This window comes from Rhineura floridana, chromosome 1 (genome assembly GCF_030035675.1).
Source record: "Rhineura floridana isolate rRhiFlo1 chromosome 1, rRhiFlo1.hap2, whole genome shotgun sequence".
In the NCBI taxonomy this organism is placed as follows: Eukaryota; Metazoa; Chordata; class Lepidosauria; order Squamata; family Rhineuridae; genus Rhineura; species Rhineura floridana.
This window is the reverse complement of record NC_084480.1, coordinates 265,517,763-265,536,541: the sequence shown is the minus strand read 5'-3', so window position 1 is coordinate 265,536,541 and position 18,779 is coordinate 265,517,763. Positions and strand designations below refer to the sequence as shown.

Genomic DNA, 18,779 nt, shown 5'->3' with positions numbered 1-18,779 from the left:
CTGCTACCCCTTTGAGAGAAGCTGACAATTGTGCCTTGACTACCATAAACTTGAGGCTAAATGTAGGCTTTGTTTGGAAGTGGATCATTGGATGCCCAAAGAAGGCTGAATAATAGAAGGTGGCTTAAAGAGCAAATAATGTGGGCCATTTAGCTAAGTGCCCCCAAAGCATCATTGACTCTCTAAAGCCCTTATAATAGCGGTGTCTTCTTAAGCCTTATGCTTTTTCACCTCTCTTTATAGGGATTGGCCCTTTAGTGGTCAATTAGTATGGGGTAGTGAACTCAAGATTGTAAAGCTGTTGCTCTGCAGTGAAGCTTTGAGGGTAATTGTGTCATTTCCTTGTATTTTTCCCTCATCTGAAGCTAAAGTTAATGAATATCAAAGGCTAGAAATTAATCCACCCTAGCCCATTCTTAATGCAGCTCCAGAAGTTCATCACCTGCATGCAAATTGTATTGTCACCTTCCCTAAATTTTTACTGAGATCTTCTTTTGAGGAAGGTGGCCATAAAAGAAGATTTTTTTTTAAAATAGAAACATAAGATGACTACTGTGGATTTACATATGTCATGTATGGGTTTGAGGACTTTTTTTTTCTTTGCTTATATGTGAAATAACTCTTGCTGTCTGTTTCTGATTGTTCTGAATTGCAAAACTTCCAGAAAATCATGGACATATTGTAATAGGAAAACCATTATATGTATTTATTTTAAAAATGAGGCCACTTATACAACACTCTACTTTCCATGTTAACCCTCACTCAGGATTGCTTCAGAAGTGTGTTTATTTGGGGTAATACATTTGTATTTCTCCATACTAACTATACTAATGTATAAGGCCGTTAACAATTCAGGATGAGGTTACCTGAAAGACTACTTACCCCTGTATAGACCTGTAAGGTCACTTAGATCAGCCTTTCCCAACCTTTGGATCCCCAGATATTATTGGACTATAACTTCCATCAACCCCAGACAGCATGGCCAATGGTCAGGCATGATGGGAATCATAGTCCACAACATCTGAGGACCCAAAGGTTGAGAAAGGCTAACTGAGATAATCTGGGGAAATTTTACTTGTCACACCACACCCTACAGAATATCATAGGGCAACGATCCTAAAACAGGACATTTCTGCCATTGCCACTGCACTGCTTTTACCTGTGCCATATATGAAGCATCATGCTTCAGTTGTTTCAGATGCAGGATTTTCTGGGCCCAGTATACTGTATGTAGATTGGGGCCCCTGCTGCACTCACAAAAGATGATATAAATTTGCACACCTTTTATGCCATATGCAAATTTGTGCCCTCTTTTATAAGTGGAGGGGGGAGGAGAACCCAAAAATAAATCAGGGTCACACACAAGTAATGCAATGTCCAGCATACTTTCCCCATACTAGAAAAGGCTTACTGTTTTTAATACCTGCCTGTCACATAGTTGTTAAAGGTATGAGAGTCCTGCAGTCCTCCAGTGCCAACCTTAATCCATGCAAAGTACTCAAGTTTCATGAGCTGTAAATGAGTTGTGTTACTGTAGATCTTTCATTTGCTAATCTTAGGCTGGCAGTGCTACATCTGGTGCAAGACCAGGCATGGTATGTCAGATGGAGAGGGTCAAACGTGATTTAAGATGTACAGCAATTCTGTTCAGGTGCTTAAATCTGGATAAATTCAAGATTTAAATAGTTAAAAAGCAAGCACCATATTCATTTGTTGTGGTTATTTATTAATACTCCATAAGAACTACACATTTTTTCTTTTTGAGCAAAAAGGATTTGAAATCTCCACTCAGCCATGAAGCTCACTTGATGGCCTTGTGCCAAACTCTTAGCCTAACCTACCTCACAGGCTTGTTGTGAGAATAAAATGGAAACAGAAGAACCATGTACACCACCTTGATCTCTTTAAGAACATATCAGTTTCCAGCAACTGGTATTCAAAAGCATATGATCTCTGACCATGAGCTAGTAGCCATAGCCTTATTTTTCATGTATCTATCTAATCTTCTTTTAAAGCCATCCAAGCTGGTGGCTATCACTGCCTCCTGCGGGAGTGAATTCCATAGTTTAACAACGCACTGTGTGAAGTAGTACTTTCTTGAATCTTCCAAAATTCAGCTTCATTGGATGTCCATGAGTTCTAGCATTATGAGAGAGGGAGAAAAAACTTTTCAGTATCCACTTTCTTCATCCCATGCCTAATTTTATACACTTCTATCATGTCATCCTTTTCTCTAAACTAAAAAGCCCCAAATGCTGCAAACCTTCCTCACGCGGGAGTTGTTCCATCCCCTTGATCATTCTGGTTGCCCTTTTCTGAACCTCTTTGAACAACAACACCGCATTTAAGTGTTTATACCAGGAGCACCAACCCACACCCAAAAATCCACATTCCCCCCTCTCGCCCCCGTGGGTGGAAAAGCAACTAATCGCCCTTTCCTGCATATTGCTGCTACAGTCAGCTTAACCACCCACACATCCTACTGCTGTATTTCCAAAGAGGGGGAAAAAACAGCACACCATGAGATTGGATAACAGTTATGAAGCACACAGTGAACATATCTCTCCAGTCCACCATTCCACTGCTCCATGCTGTAAAAACAACAGCAGCAAAACATTTGGACAACTTGACATATATTAAAAATTAGTATCTGTAACTACATAATTTGTAATATAGCACAGCAAAAAAGAGGTGATGAGGCACTAAAAATAAACACACACAGAGCCAGGAAAACAAGCATCCCCCCAATCCTCCATGCTTTGATTACTACATTACACTCCTGTTTTTTTTCAACAAACAAAAGCTGGTTTGCCAACCTTGATATATACTCTGAACGTGTGCAGTTTCACATTTTAAACTCAGTTAACTCATTGTTGTGCTCACTTCCCACCTTGGGCCACTCATCAAGTCTCAACCAAACCTGCCTCACATGGTTGTTGTGACGATATAGAAGAAGGCATAAAATGGCTGCAACAGGGACTTATTGCTTGTATTATAGGCATCAAAATTTGCTTCCTTTAACCAAAGTGATGAATCTTTGTAAAGAAACTGTTTTGTTCTCCACCTCCAATTAGTACACCTCTAGGCTTCACCCATTTGGCATGATCTGTGCACAAGGACCCCCTCACCAAGAAACCTATTCTGCCCCTTCCTCACAAGAAAGCCTAGGCTGCAATACTTACCTAGGGGTTCTCTGTCTAATTCCGTTCCATTTTTCAATTAGTCAAATGGGCTGCCAGTTCCTGTTTGAAAATAGGAATTGTGATCCACTAGTTATTGCGATTCCTGGTTCTCCCCCCCCTTTTTTTGTTATTTTTTCTGAAAAATTACATAATTTTCTTCATTATGCTACTGTATATTTATATAATGTATACATCAGCAGCAGATTACAAAAATAATTACATAAATAATTATGTAATTCTCTCAGCCGATTTTTTTAAAAAAAATATTACAGTGTCGCTAACAGCTGTGAATGCATGCAAAGAGTGGGAGCCTGTTTGATGATGAGATGAACTTGTGGATTATCCCAGAATTCAATACCAAATCCGATTTTGCAAATATTCTACACCATCCCTACCTGGGAGTAAGCCCCATTAAACACAAAGAGACTTACTTCTCAGTAGACACGTATACCATTTTACTGTAAGTTAATTCTACAGTAAATTCTTAACAAGTGCCTGGAGTTTAGGTCCTAAGCCTCTTTCAGTTTGCATTTGCCTCTTTTGGGGGGTTGGGAGTGGAGGATTCTTTAACACCCACTCACAAATATTATGTAGTAGAATCTGCAGAAAATAACTCATGGGGAGTACCTGGTCTCGAATGGATTCTGTAAGGAGAAAGAAGCCACTAGCTAGAAACAAAAATACAATTCATGGTGCCCAGTCATCAATTACAGCTCTGACTTCACTCATTGGCTAAACAGCTGAAGGAGTGGGGACTTGGAACAGCGGGCTAGCTCATTTTTCAGAAATGGGGGGGCTCACATTTTGGTGTATACCTTTTGATTCAGAGAACTTAGAAACGTAACTTTAAAAAAAATGAAAGCGAAGATTGTGGGCCCCTGATGGCTCTGGGCCCAGTAGAAACAGACACTTTCTACTCATCTGACAGCAGCCCTGTTCAGATGTCTTGTGAGGACTTTTTTTTTTTTTTGGGCTAGGCTATCCGTGGCCCATAAGATTAGACTCTGCTATTACTGAATTTCTTGTTTTATATATTTGTTTTACTGGTTTTGGTGTTAAATATATAGCAAATATTTAAAATATGGTTGATAGACACACACACCTTTTAACACCTATACAAATATATGGGACCACTGTTTGGGTTTGGGTCCCTAGGCCTATTCATGCATTTTAAAATTTAAATATTTATTTAACAAACTTAAAGGCTGCCTCATAGTATAAAGCCATCAAAGCAGTGGACCAAATAAAATCAGAATAATACACAAGTTCTAAACCCAATAAAATCATTGCAACAAACTCTAAAAACAATAAGCCTTTACAAATTTTAAAAGCAATAAAACAATTTCTGCAGATATACAACTTATATTCCATAAATGACTGAGTTACACCTCAGAGAAATCCTTCTTAAACAAAAATGTATTCAGTAGGGATATCATGACACCAGGCGTTTTGGCTGATAATTGATTCCATAGAGCTGAAGTTGCAACACTGAAAGCCTGGTTTCTAATACAAGCTAAGTGCACCTGTGGGGTGAACATGTGTGGGCTTAAAGTGGGGAGGGGTGGAAGCATACTGGCCCCCACTTCAGACCTTCCAGCATTCAGCTCTGAGATGTAAAAAGGGATGTGTTTGGGGGGTAAATGTGCTTAAAATTTGATGTGTTGCATTGTAAGGATTCCTGGTTGTAGGGAGGATTCTAAGCATGTACACCCAAATGTTCTTAGAATTCTCCTTCAGACGTTTGCACGATATGTGGAATGGTCTAAAGTGAAGCTGGCACATGTGGGAATGAAGCGGGGGCTTGAGTGCACACCCAACCCTCTTCCCATTTTAACCCTACATGTGTTCACTGTAAATGCCCGAGTAGAGCCCCCAACTCATAGTACACAGGTACTTAAAGATGCAAGAACATACACATTTACACGTTTTGCTCTAGGAAACCCTCATGTAACCCACAGTATCATGGCTTCTGCATAAGGTATGGAACAATCCTTACTATGCAATCCTATGCATATGCACAAAGAAGTCAGTCCCATTGTGTTTATTGGGGTTTACTCCCAAGAATATTTGTACAGAATTGCAGCATTAGTCATTGTTACAGAGAGTTGCCCAGATTTGTGAAATCTGGTCTGCCATCTGTAGTTTAGATTCAGAAGCATTTACTACCCACTGCATAGATCAAGGTGTGTGATCAAAATCCAGGAGATATCAGTTTTCTTCTTTCTTTTTTAAAGGGTCCTTTGCAGGTAATTTGCAATACTGTCAATGTTTCCTGAATATTCAGTAACAAAGTTACAATGTATTTGAAACTAAATAACAGTACTTAGGACAAATGCAACAGCTACCACTAATCTTAGAGTGAAGACAGATGTAATAACACTTAGAGAATATTGGGGGCCAGCTGGAAAGTCCTCTTGCCACATTTAATTTAGCACATTTTAATAGATACAATTCTCCCTTTCCAGAATCAACTTGAATAAGAATCTGAATAAACCTGCAAAAACTAGCTATGAATACAACTGATATCATAATCCTCTTTCCTCCAATCCCTGAAGCAGCTTGAGAGGGGACAAAATACATTGGTAGAACTCAATGAACCAATAAATAAATAAATATTGAGTTTGGTGCCATGGGAATTAGATTTTCCCATCGAAAGAAGCACTTCCTTGGTGGGAGATATCTGCATCTTAGTTTAGTTTAGTTTAATTTCATTTATAAACCGCCCATAACCAACGGCTCCCTTGGCGGTGTACAACATAAGATAATACAATAAATCAACAAAAATCACAAAATATAAAAATACAGATACATAATAACAATAATGTAATATTAAGATCACTAAACCATTAAAACATTAAAATACTTTAACATGAATTAAAATGCCTGGGAGAATAGAAAGGTTTTAGCCTGGCGCCGAAAGGATAACAACGTAGGCGCCAGGTGTACCTCCTCTGGGAGACTATTCCACAATTTGGGGGCCACCACCGAAAAGGCCCTGGATCTTGTCACTACCCTCCGAGCTTCCAAACATCTTGATGGATATGCATTGTTCGCAGTAAAAAAAAATAAAAAATCATAAAGCCGCTTGTGTAAGAGCCATTACCAATGGAATACAGCATTGTCATTTCTGCTAATGTTGATTGGAATTTGAACTTAATCAATCAAATTTGATTTATTAAAGAAGTCTAATAACATTTCCATAATGTATGTCATTCAGATAATTCAGTGTGTTGAGGATAAACTTTCCAAATTTCTGGACTGTGTGTGACTTGCTTTAAATAAGATTTGGTATTTGCAAACTTTAGGCTGAAGAGCGGGGAGGGGATACAATGTTTCAATCCGGGCAGTTACTTTTCTGTCTATTTGTACCAGCTCATTTTTCACACAGACTGTCACTGAAAGTAGCATAAAGAGCTAGAGAAGTCCACTATCTTCTGTGTCCTGTCTCTGATAATTTGTGATTACCAGTTTGCTTCCTGATTTTTTTCACATGAAAATTACTTTTTTCTCCACTAAAGAGGTACAAGACTTCACTTAATTTGGGTAAAAGTCTCAAGGTTTCTTAAGCTCAAAGTTATCATCCCTTATCCTTTATTGTCAAAGCACTTTTTTGATTTTGCACTGACTTCTTTTCAAATTTCAAATTAACTATCTTGGGGTGTTGCGGAGGGATTAACCCCTGCTTTGAATTTTACTAGCTACTTCGAAGAGAGTCAAGATGTCTAATACACATTTTTCATGCAAAAATTCCTCTGTGTGTGTGTCTCTCGGGGAGGGAGCTACAGCTATTGTAATTGTTTCCACTATTTCTATGGATGTTATGTTCCATCACTTAGTGTAAAATAAATTCTAATTACTGACATTAATTCTGTTCTTTTAATTGGAAGGAATTGTGATTATTTTGGGATACACAATACCTAAAATCACATGTTTTTAGTTCTGGGAAGGATCTAATTAGTTACAGAACCAGGATAATCACAACTCAAATAGCCTGTTTGTCCAACATCATTTGCTTGTCATGTATGGACTAAAACAGCCTGGAAATACTTAGGCTGCAATCCTGTACACATTTCCCTGGAAGTAAGTCCCATTCAAATTACTTGCTGAATATTCATAGGATTGTGTTGGAAAAGTGAAAGGACACAGTGTGTCACCAGCTGTATGGATGCACTGAACTCAGTGAGAAGTCAAGTTTTGTTGCCTGCAATCTGGAAAGAAAAACTGTGTGAGTTGGTCTAGGATATGTGGAAGATATAACACGGCAAGATTAATAGATCTCTGTTTACAAAATAAGATGTGCAACCTCAGGATGTGCTTCCAGATTTGAGCTGTACTCATAGTTGTCCTTACGACATTTTCACACTTAAGACAGAGGTGCAGCCCTACCTTCTAAAAGTAACATAAGTAAAAAGAAAGCTGCTACTTACTCTTTCTGCTTTTCAGATCATTGTTGGTATCATTGTAACTACTATATTTATTCCGCTATATTAATTCTCATGTTCTCTGTCTTTCAGAAATATAAATTTGATCGTTTCATAGAGGATGGCAAGAAGAAAACCACCTTCTACAAACATGGAAGGAAGCTGAAATACTTTCTGATGCCTTTTGGCTCTGGAATCAGCAAATGTCCTGGCAGGTTCTTTGCAGTGAATGAAATTAAGCTATTTTTGGTTTTATTGCTGACATATTTTGATGGGGAAATAATGGAAGAGAAACAAGTTGGACTGGATAAGAGTAGAATGAGCCTCGGTATCCTCATGCCAGACACTGACATTGCCTTTCGTTACAGGCCAAGATCTTAATACACTAATCCACTATTTACATTACAAATATCCTACTCAGATTTTGTTCCATCCTTTACACTACAATATTCATATCTTTCAGGTGTCTTTACATTATGATTGATCTTCCTGCCAAACTATGTTTTAATGTGAGTAAAATGTTCTATTTTTACAAATTTTCCATCAACATCAGTGTCTTTGGTGTGGCTATTGCTTTTTTAGCTCTGCTAATGAAGCAGGTGCTATATGGCAGGGCAGGAGATCTGGAGGCCCACCTGTTGAGTTGGGTGGTGTAGGTGCTTGGACTGACAAAGTACCTTTGGCTTGCTCTTCCCCAAACAATCCTCTCTCTGTTATTTTTATGCCACCTATTACTTGTAAGAAAAGTACCTGACATCAACAAAACTTGCTTTTGATGTCAATTTACTCCTTTTTCACAAATTCATCCATTTGTATTCAACATAGAATCTTATCTGGGATTTTAATCTTTTCTAGTTGAGAACTAATATGGTGGAGGGACTAAAACAGCCTTTCCCAACTAGTGGGCCACCAGGTGTTGTTGGACCACAACTCCCATCAGCCTCAGCCAGCATTGCCAATGGTCAGGAAAGATGGGAATTGTGGTCCAACAACATCTGGTGGCCCACTAGTTGGGAAATGCTGGACTAGAGGATTTGTTTTGTTTTGCTTTGTTCTGAATGTTTGGGGGGAATTAACATTTTTCTCCATCTCTTATTGCCCAACCCCATTCCTTACATTTCTCCCTGTCATTGTGTAACCATAATATTCAGTATTGTTTGCACGGACTAAAAAAAATATTGTGATAACCAACCCTTAGTTAGTCAACGCTTACAGAAACATAACTGTACTGAATGTCACAATATTAACATCTGTAGGAAAGGACTCAAGGACATATCCATATATGTTGTAGATTTTCAAGAAATGTGTTGTTTCATAGCATATTCTGCATGAATAAATAATCACCATTTAGTGAGAGGAATCTGTGGCCTTCCAAATGTTATTGGACTACAATTTCCTCCTGACCATTGGCTGTGCTGGCTGGGGCTGATGGGAGTTGTAATCCAAACACATCTGTGGTTCCACAATCCTTGATTTAGAATATCACAAATACCTGTGTCGGGTCATATTTATGTGGAATCATCTTTATGAACATAAACTCCCTTGCTGCTATTTCACCATTCAGTGTACTGCAGTGATCTTTAAGCTCTGGTCCATGGACTGTTACTGGTCTGCAATGTGATTCCAAGTGGTCTGCAAGATCATGATAAAAGTAACAGAAGTGAATAGGCCTAAATGCCCTTTTGATGCAATGACATACACTAAATTTAAACTGAAAATTTATTCCAATCATAGTGTCTTAACAGACTTGTTCCAGATCATGTGCAAATCTCATAATGCAGATCTTCTCTTTCCCCTGCACATTTAATGCAGCTGCATCAGCATGCAGAGGGAGCTAGGTTTTAAGTTGGAACCTTCTCCAGTGGCTCTCCAATGTGGCCAGTAATATAGGAATCTGTGGTCATCTAAGAAATTATCTGCAGCACAAGATTTAGGAAAGTCTGAATTAATGGACAAACTATTTGTCACTATTGATACTCCTGCACTTTGAAATAGGCTTTGTTTTCTCATATAACTTTCATGTCCATATTAAGCCCTGATAATATTGTAAGACTGGACAAACACTACAGCCACTACATATGCAGTCATAGCTCCTAGCTATTACACCTTATTAGCTTGAGTATAGACACTGTTGTATAAATGTGGGCTGTAAAATGCCTCCTCGTAGAATTATGATCAATCCTTCTTTGGCATCCTTTTTGTTAGCAACTGTCAAAAATAAAAAGCAGGTACTTGTTTTCAACACGACCCATATTTTGATTCACACTGTGCTTTTAGGATTCTAGTTTTAAATATGTGTTGGAATATAATGCGATATGACGTTATGGCACTTTGTCAAATACAAAGGCAAAGTATACATTACATTAATCACTGATCTGTAGCTGAAGTGTCTCTGTGGGAACTAATAGTAGAGGATTTGTAAATGTACAAATGAAATCTAGGGAAGAGATCTCCAAAAGCACAATTGGCTGCTAGGTGCCCGCCTGCCATTCATATCCTGTCTGCATATAGAAACATACTGGGAAGTGCTAGACAGAGCCCCAACCCTGCAGAATAGACTCATCAGAACTTAAAATAGATTTTGCTGAAATGCTTATGACTGAGTCTTGTCTTTTTATAACTGGTACCATTTTACCAGCTCATGAGCTTCTAAATTTGTGGAAATTCTTTCAGTAATTTTGCTCTGTAACTTAAATGGCAGATTTTGCTCTATTAGTTCCATGGCAGGCAGGTCATGGCAAGACCCTGTCCTTCCACAGAAGGACAGGTAGTATGTAACAGGATTTTTGTGATAGGAGATAATGGAGTCTTCTTTGCTTGCTGCCATTTGTGTCCTCTTAAGGATACAGGAACACATTCCAGGTAAGCATGTGCAAACTTTACAAGGCAATGAAGCTAAAGTGTAAGTGTATGTTATTATAATCCTCTTGAGCATTCACAAAAATCAAGAAGTTCAGTATAAGTGAAGGTAAAACTTACAGGTTGTATTCAGTGTAGTGCTAAGAAAATTGTTCTGCTGGCCTGATGTAACAATATCCCCTCTCCTTCCCCCTCCTTGTGCACTGGGGTTTCTCCCAACCCTCCCAAGCAGATTTGAGGGAGGAGAAAGTCCTATTGTGCTAGCGGGCATCTTTGTGCTGGCTTCCACTAGTGCAACAAGTTTGTTACATATGGCCCTTTGTTTCAGTTAGCATGTATAGATGTTAAAATCTTACAAACTGTCATTCATGAAATCTGTGATCCTTAATTTTTTTGTAGGATTAGACAATATTAACATTACAATCCTATACATGTTTACTCTGAAGTGAGGCTTACTGTGTTTAACAGGACTTACTCCCAGGCAAGTATTTATAGGATTGCAGCCCAAATGTCTTCAGGAATTTTCACTTAGTCATATGAAAATGAGAGGCACAATAAGTTGAGCACATCTTAAATCATTTATTTCAGATACAGGATGAAGCATGTGCATGCTTTAATTTGTTTTTCACTGACTTTAGTTGGACTTTACTTATAGTTGGACTCAGCAGTGCTTAACTTTGATTGGATCATCCCCTAGGGTGTATGTATATTAGCCACATCCTAGAAGGACATTTTTAGAAGCTGATATAAGTTGTATCAAATCTTTAAAGCCAAATTATGTAATGATATTTTCTGATTTACTATTTTTATACTAATAAAATATCTGATGTCATAAACGTTTGCCTCATTACTGCTAGCTGTTCTGACATTAAAAGACCCTATCACAAACTGGCATTTCTAAACAATACCACTATTTGCTTTTTCATTTGTTTCATGATAAATGTGCACTTGAACATTTCTGACCAAGTAAATTGAAACCATTATTTTACAACTATATCATGTACATTTGGGACACTACTTTATCTGTTTTAGAATGCCAGCTAACTGATCAATTCCTCCATACTGGGCATTAATACTTCAAGATAATAATTATATGCAATAATATTTAGGTAAATATAAATGGCCAATTTCTGGAGGTGGTAGTGGGGATCACACTAGAGCAGCGTTTCCCAACTAGTGGGCCACCAGATGTCTTGGACCACAATTCCCATCTTTCCTGACCATCAGCAATGCTGGCTGAGGCTGATGGGAGTTGTGGTCCAACAACACCTGATGGCCCACTAGTTGGGAAAGGCTGCACTAGAGCATGACTGAGAAAAGGAATCCAGGGGAGAGCTGTCTAGATAAAAGTGGGGTTAATTCCTAGTGGGGAAGCTTTGCATTCCCTTCTGGGCAACCTTCTGGAGGCCACATGCCAGTGATGGGCAAGGCCAAAGGGAAAAGGCCTTTTGTACAGTAGGTTACATTCTATAAACACTTGTACACCCCCTCTATCCCCCATCCATCCAAGCAAGAAGCATGATCAGGGAGTCATTCCAGCCATGCAAAAACACTCAAGGAGGATGTAAAGCAGGGCCAGTAAGGGTGTGGCCTGGGGAGGGGGTGTCTGGGGAAAGGTATGGCTTGGGGAGAGTCCCAACAGAGAGGCCTACAGGGGTGCATTTGGCCCCCGGATCTGAGGTTCCCCATTTCTGACCTAGTGACTCATATTCCATTCTGAGACACAAAGTAAATGCACCACAATAGGCAAGACTGTTAGTGGACAGACAGAACTGGCTCCATCCACACCACTAAAAAATTGAAATTAGGGGTAATTTTGATTCCTGCCAGCATAACAGCATTGCTGACTACATTTGTTTACTTTCACCCATAAGTGCATATTTGCTTTGGTTACCCTGATAGAGTACCTATGTCAGGAGACATACAGGGGGAGCATGACCCTGCTGATTCTCCTAGGCCAGGGATGGGGAACCTGTAGCCCTGCAAATGTTGTAGGACTATAGCTCCGGTCATCCCTGACCACTGGCCATGGTGGCTGGGGCTGATGGATGGAGTCCAACAACATCTGAACTGCCACAAGATCCCCATGTCTGTAGACCTCTCGGCTGCTTTGGATACCATCATCCCTGGCATCCTCCTGGATAAGGAGGGAACTGGAGGGACCATGTTGCAGTGGTTCTGGAAGCCTAACACTCAAGCCTAGGCATTTAAGGTATGGGTTCTGCAGGATTCTATTCCCCACCCCCAATTATTTAATATCTACATAAAATCACAAGATGACATCACCTAGATGTTTAGGATGAGGTGTCATCAACATGCACTCATCTCTTTCTCCTTTTCATCAAATTCAAGTAATTGTGGAAATTGTAAATCAGGGCTTAGTCATGGTGATGGGCTAGATGAAGGCCAATAAACTGAAACTGTGTTCAGATAAGACAGAAGGACATTGAGTAGATGGTTCTTCTGCCCAAATAAGTGAAGTTCATTCTGTACTAGGTAGGGTTGTAGTCCCTGTGAAGGAACAAGTTTACTGCTTGGATGTGCTCCTTGATCCATATTTGTCACTAGACTAGAGACACAAGTTGCTTCTATGGCTTGGAGTGACTTTAATCAGCTCAAGCTAGTATGCTAACTGCTATCCTATCTGGGCAGGGACAGGCTAGTCTCAGTTCTCCATCTAGATTAAATAATTTGTAATGCACAATACACAGGACTGCCATTGAAGACTGTTTGGAAACTGTAGTTAATAATACACTGCACTAATAAACTGGACACTATCATTATGTTTTATTGGTACTGTGCCTCCCAACCCATATCTGGGCCCAATTAAAAGTGCTGGGTTTGAATTTTAAAACCCTTATGAAGATACATCAAAATACCAATACATTAACATCTTCAATTAAGGACCTCCTGGGGGGTGTCCCATCATCTGAGGTGAAGCAGATGGCTGCCACAGATAAGGCCTTCCAAATGGTGGCATCCCAACTGTGGAATGCTTTCCCTGTTTCTCCCATATATCCTTCATGGTCCTTAAGATCTTTAGAGGTTTTCCATCTGGTTCCCCTGCTTAAGGAATTAAAGTGGATGGTTATTACGGAGAGGGCCTTTTTGGTGGTGACACCCTAATTTGTGGAATCCCGTCCCCAAAGAGGCTTGCCTAGTGCCAGGTCTGTACTCCTTTTAACTACAATTACATTTTTTTCCTGGCGTGTTAGATTCTTTCACCATAAACCCTTGTAGTTTTGCACTAGTTTTAAATTTTATTTAGCTATTGCATTTGTGCTAGTTTTAGATGTGTTTTGTTGTAATTTTCATAATTTATTTTCAATTATACTTTTTTGCATCTCTGTAAACCACCTAGAGAACTTAGTTATATGAGTTGTATTATTTATCTGCACCAGGCAAAATACGTTTTATTTTCATGAGTTTACTATGTAATTTTAATTTTTATTGCTTTATGGTTCTTTTATAATTTTGTGGTGTTTACCTTATTTTCATTTTTAAATTATTTTTTGCAAATTACCCTCAAAATATTATCAAAATGTGATATAAAAACACTTAGAAAAATAAGCAACTGATAATCACTTGGGGTTATTTTTCTGGGGTTCAAAGGCCCAGCTTTTGGCCTAGCTTCCACTAAGGAACATCTCACTGAAAGCACAAATTTGACTCTATTCTTCCTTCCAGGGGTCACTTCATTATAAAGGTTCTTTTTCTACACCTCTTATTTGTGGAGAGTTTGCTAATGATGGCATATAAATTACATTCTGCCATATAATTTGGCAAAATAGAAATTAGCCTTTACTTGTGGTTCCTAAAAGTATACATATACTTTACAATCCATGAATTAATTCAATTGGAAGGATTTGGGATTCTAGCCAGCTTAATCCCATTGACTTCAGTGGACTTAAATCCAAGCAGCCTCATAGGATAAATGGTGTGAATCAAGCTATTGGTGAACAATTCAATCATCTCTTCCATTCCTGTCATCCTGTGTGACTCTATAAAAACAGCCTTCGCTGACCTAGTCACACAGGACTTGTTAGCACCGGACCATTTAAACTATGCATTTGTGTATGCCATAGGAGTTTATAGAAAAAATATTTGGTTGGCAAACAGCTTGCATAACTTTGTAACATTTAATAAATGGACTAATATTTTGAAAACCATATAGTGCTAAGCAACTCATTAAACTACCATCCTTACTTTATACTAAAAGCATAGAATGCTGGTGGTTTCTTAAATCCACATTTTAATGATATTGACCTAATCATAAAGCCAAGGTAAAAATAAGCATAACAGTAATTTCCCTGGGTAATATTCATAGCTAATGTTTGTTTGACATCAAACAAAGGGTAGTAAATGGTAAATTGTATGTAAGATAAGTTTAAAAATTAGCTTAAATTTCATTCACTGAATGAAAGGTCTTAATAGGTTTAAATGTTACAATAATAGTATTTACAATGGGTGCAGTTCTAGGATGTCCCTTTAAAATGATGGTTTTACATGCATTTATCTAGCATGTCATAGTAATCAGGTAAAGTAATTTTTACACTTTTTTAAAGCTTTATAATTTCTAGCAGAGCACTCACCATTTATTCTATGTCTGAAAAAACTGAGTGAACATAGAAAAGGCAATGTGGTCATAATTAAGCAATCATATTAAAACAATTCTATCAACCTTTTATTATCGATCACATCTCCCATTGTGAAGCCTCTACATGTTCACATTAATGTGGTCTCTTTATCTTTGTGCCTGCATATTTTATATTTTATTAAAATTAAACACTCAGTTCTAACTTGAGATTCATGTGCACTAAAGAAATGTATTTTGAAACTACAGTGCTAATTTAGAATGTGAGTTACTTTTAAAATGGATGGAGATATTTGGCCCTCTTTACTGGCACAGAGGGAAGAAAATCCACGTTGCTAGATACACATTAGTAAGTATATTACACTACTATTGGTGATACATTTTTGGCACTTGCTCTTATCAGTTCTCCAAATAACTGCTGTGTTAATCTCAAGCAGACAGGAAGTCAATACTTTTTGTTATTTCTTGCTTGTGAATTACCCTAATGCCGACTCAACATCATCCATTTTTCCTAGTTAATTTCTAAAGTGAATTATACAGAACCAATATGTCTGATTTGTTTAAAATGTGGATGGAAAATGTCATAATAAACTATATGAGAATTTCTGCTGTAGATGCCCGCCTCCTTTTTATGGATGAAATGCCATAACATGCAATGCCACATTCTGATCAATTTCCTTTCAGTTCCAGGAACTAATAGTTAAGGACATAATTTCCTCCTAAATTGTATTATGTGGCAGCACAGCGCTTGTATCTCAAGGTACAGAATGCTGTCCATTTCCAATTATATAAAGTTATGGCTTGAAGTAATCCTGCAGTTTTCTCCAATGCATTTCACATTGTGTTATATGGTAATATTAGGACACAGTGCCAGTCATTCCTAAATCTACCACTTTTATTCAGTAGTGTGGAAGAACTTAAATGCACTTGATCTTCCAGAATGTTATCCTTGAACTTCTTGAACTAAATACTAAAATGGGTGAGAAGTGGATAAATTAAAACACAGTAATAGTTGCAAAAAAGAAATACATTTTAAGACCCCTCTGTCAACACCCCCCCAAGATGAATATAAATCTTAAGTAGTACTTGATCCTTAACATTTGGTGTAAAGGTTACTAGCAATTCTGTATATTTTTACTAAAACGTAAATTCCATGGAGCTCAGTAGATCTGGCTCCCAAGTAAGTGAGTGCAGAATGGCAGACCTCCAACTTGTTAAATTTGTGTGACCTTTTTAAAATGTCTTTTTAAACATTTTAAAAAATTATATAAGACAGGCCTCCCTTTCAGCTAAACTGTTTCCCCCGCCATCAACGATTTCAAATTACTCACACATCTTAGTTCTTGTGTGTGTGTGTATGAATTTTAAAATACAGCAATAAAAGTGCTTGGAACACATCATAAATTTACTTGCTATTTTACAACCGCAGGGCAGTTAGGGGAAGATTTAACTCTTTCCAAGGCTGGGCGCTTCCAATGAAAGTTAGGCCCATTAGGAAACGCTTTCTCCAAATGGAACTTTGCAATGGAGCTGATCTCTGGGAAATTGTTATGGATAAGATACTGCTACCAACTGGCTTACACCTCTTCCCGGTCTGCAAGCAGGCTTTGCAGCCACCCTGACCAAATTCAGCTGAGGTCCTTAGCCTGAATGTGGTCGCTAGTCCTCGTGCTTTCAGTAGGGTCACATCATCAATACTTTGGAATTTGGTTTCAAGCTTCAATTAGAGTTTGCGAGACAATGCGGAGGAAGAGAAAAGCCTGAAAGAAAGACATTACGGACACCACTTCAACCCCATTGAACTCAAGGAGGACCATGTTGGGCCTGGACTGGAAAGCCAGTGAGGCTTCCTAAGTGCTGGAGGTCCGTGGTCCTTTCCTTTAAGTTTAGATATAAATGCCCTGCCTTGGAATCAGCTGTGCTTCGTGTTAACGGATTTGTTGGGGTCGGGGGGGGGGTTGTCGAGCAGATTAGGACAAGGGCAGGAGAATAAAAGAGACTAGATCCATCGTTCAAAAAACAAGCTCAGCGGTGAGATCACTTACGCTTTGAAGCGGACTCTTAAGGGGGAAAGTTCTGGTGCTGCCCTTTTGTCCGGGCCTCCTTTACTAGGATGACAGGTTTGTAGGGAGCAGGGTTTTTAAATAAATAAATAAATAAAAGGAGGGAAAAGCTCAGCCTTGCCTAAGAGTTGAAAGGGACGAGCCAAGTGAGCGGGAGCGAAAGGGTGGATCGGCGAGCGTTCCAAGGGGCGGGAAGAAGGCGCTTTCCAGCGGCCTCATTGGAGGAAAAGGAGGAACCCGAGGGGAATCTCCGAGTCCCAGGGCAATTAGCAACGCCGCCAGCGAGGAAGGAAACGGTCACTAATCGCTTCCCGAGGAGCCCCGGCAACAGTCGTGGACTCCGCTTCCTGGCTTGACGGATTGGAGGTGAAAAAGTTAATCAGAACTTCTCCGTCACCTCCTATTATCCTCCCCCAAGTTCCAACATTATCGTGACTTTTAACAGAAGACCAAAGTTTTCTGTAAAGTTTATTTCCCTTCGGCTGTCTGGTTCAAAGGCCTTTTACGACCAAAGGCAAAAATCCATGCCGTACTATGGCAGTCGAATCTTGGAAAAAGCACGAGGACTAGCGTCTCCCTACTGAGCTTTCCTCTGCCTGGGCAACGGACGGAATCGGCAGGGCTAATTGCCGCAAAGTTTCCTGGCGCGTGGATAATTCACCTTGCCTGCTTCTTCTTTTAATTAAAGCAAATATATATATATATATATATGTTCTGATGTTTATATTGCGCTTTTAATTTAGAGGCAGCGTTCCGCGTGTCTCCTTTTCTCCCTACCCCGTCCCCGTATTCTAAATCACATTTTCATTACAGGTTTTTTTAATACGAAAACTCACTTGACCGCTATTCATTATCTCATCCCTTCCACGCACATAAATTCACTTACCCATCCGTTCATTTAATCCCTTACTCATTCCAGCAGATCCGCTGCAACTGACTGCTAGCAGGGATGTGAACACTCATAATTATTTGTCAAAGTCTGCAAAGTGTATTATCCTTTTTTTCTAGTGGTAATTAGTTACCATAGCATCTAATACGTAAATGTGCCCAGAGCACACCATTAACAGTTAAACGGAGGATTCAATTTAACACATGATTATATCTTTCATAAGTCATTACATTAGGAAAGTCAATGTCACTCATGCTGGGACAATCGCGGGATGAGAACTGGGGCGAAGGGAGGGAGGGAGAAGCTTGCCTTGGCAACCAAGGTGAAAAAGGAACGGGGGCGACGCTTGGAAGGACTAAACGGTCCTCGTTTTGGAGGGGTGGCTCGAAATGAAACCAAAGCTCTTCAAGGGGAATATTCATTTCTGATTAAGTGATCCATCAAGCAAGAAATGGGAGGGGGAGAAGGAGCCACGCGCAGAGAGGCTCACCGGGAGGGGGCAGAGAGATCAGATGCGCCACGCAAGGCTCCAGGCTCCAGCCTTGCTCAGCGAGCGCAGCTAAGGGCTTTGGTTCCCTACCAATTCCCAGCGACGCTGCTGATTGTACAGCGTAATGGGAGCGAAGGGTTCAGAAGCACCCGAGTCTCTGCAGCTGTCTCAGGTTTCCCACACGGGGGAAGTGAAGGGCGCATAATTACAGGGGGGCACATGGAGGGAGCCTTCAAGCCTGGCCCTGAGGAGAAAGCCGAGCCCTGTCTTCCGCCCTAGTG

At 39.5% G+C, this 18,779-nt stretch overlaps 1 protein-coding gene and 1 long non-coding RNA gene across 2 annotated transcripts in view; one reads left to right on the top strand and one right to left on the bottom strand.

Moving 5' to 3' along the window:
* The window catches only part of LOC133371970 (cytochrome P450 7B1), a 169,388-nt gene extending 158,090 nt beyond the window's left edge, over window positions 1-11,298 (top strand). The window contains exon 6 of the mRNA XM_061600067.1: window positions 7,697-11,298. Coding sequence (XP_061456051.1) covers window positions 7,697-7,984 — 288 coding nt within the window. The 3' untranslated portion in view covers window positions 7,985-11,298. The remainder of the gene's footprint in view (window positions 1-7,696) is intronic.
* LOC133371974 (uncharacterized) lies at window positions 1,738-17,292 on the bottom strand. The gene is made up of 3 exons (XR_009759436.1): window positions 17,102-17,292; window positions 3,183-3,242; window positions 1,738-2,139 (listed from the first exon to the last, which is right to left on the bottom strand). It is a non-coding gene; the product is annotated as an uncharacterized LOC133371974 (long non-coding RNA).
* Between the last annotated feature and the right edge of the window lie 1,487 nt (window positions 17,293-18,779).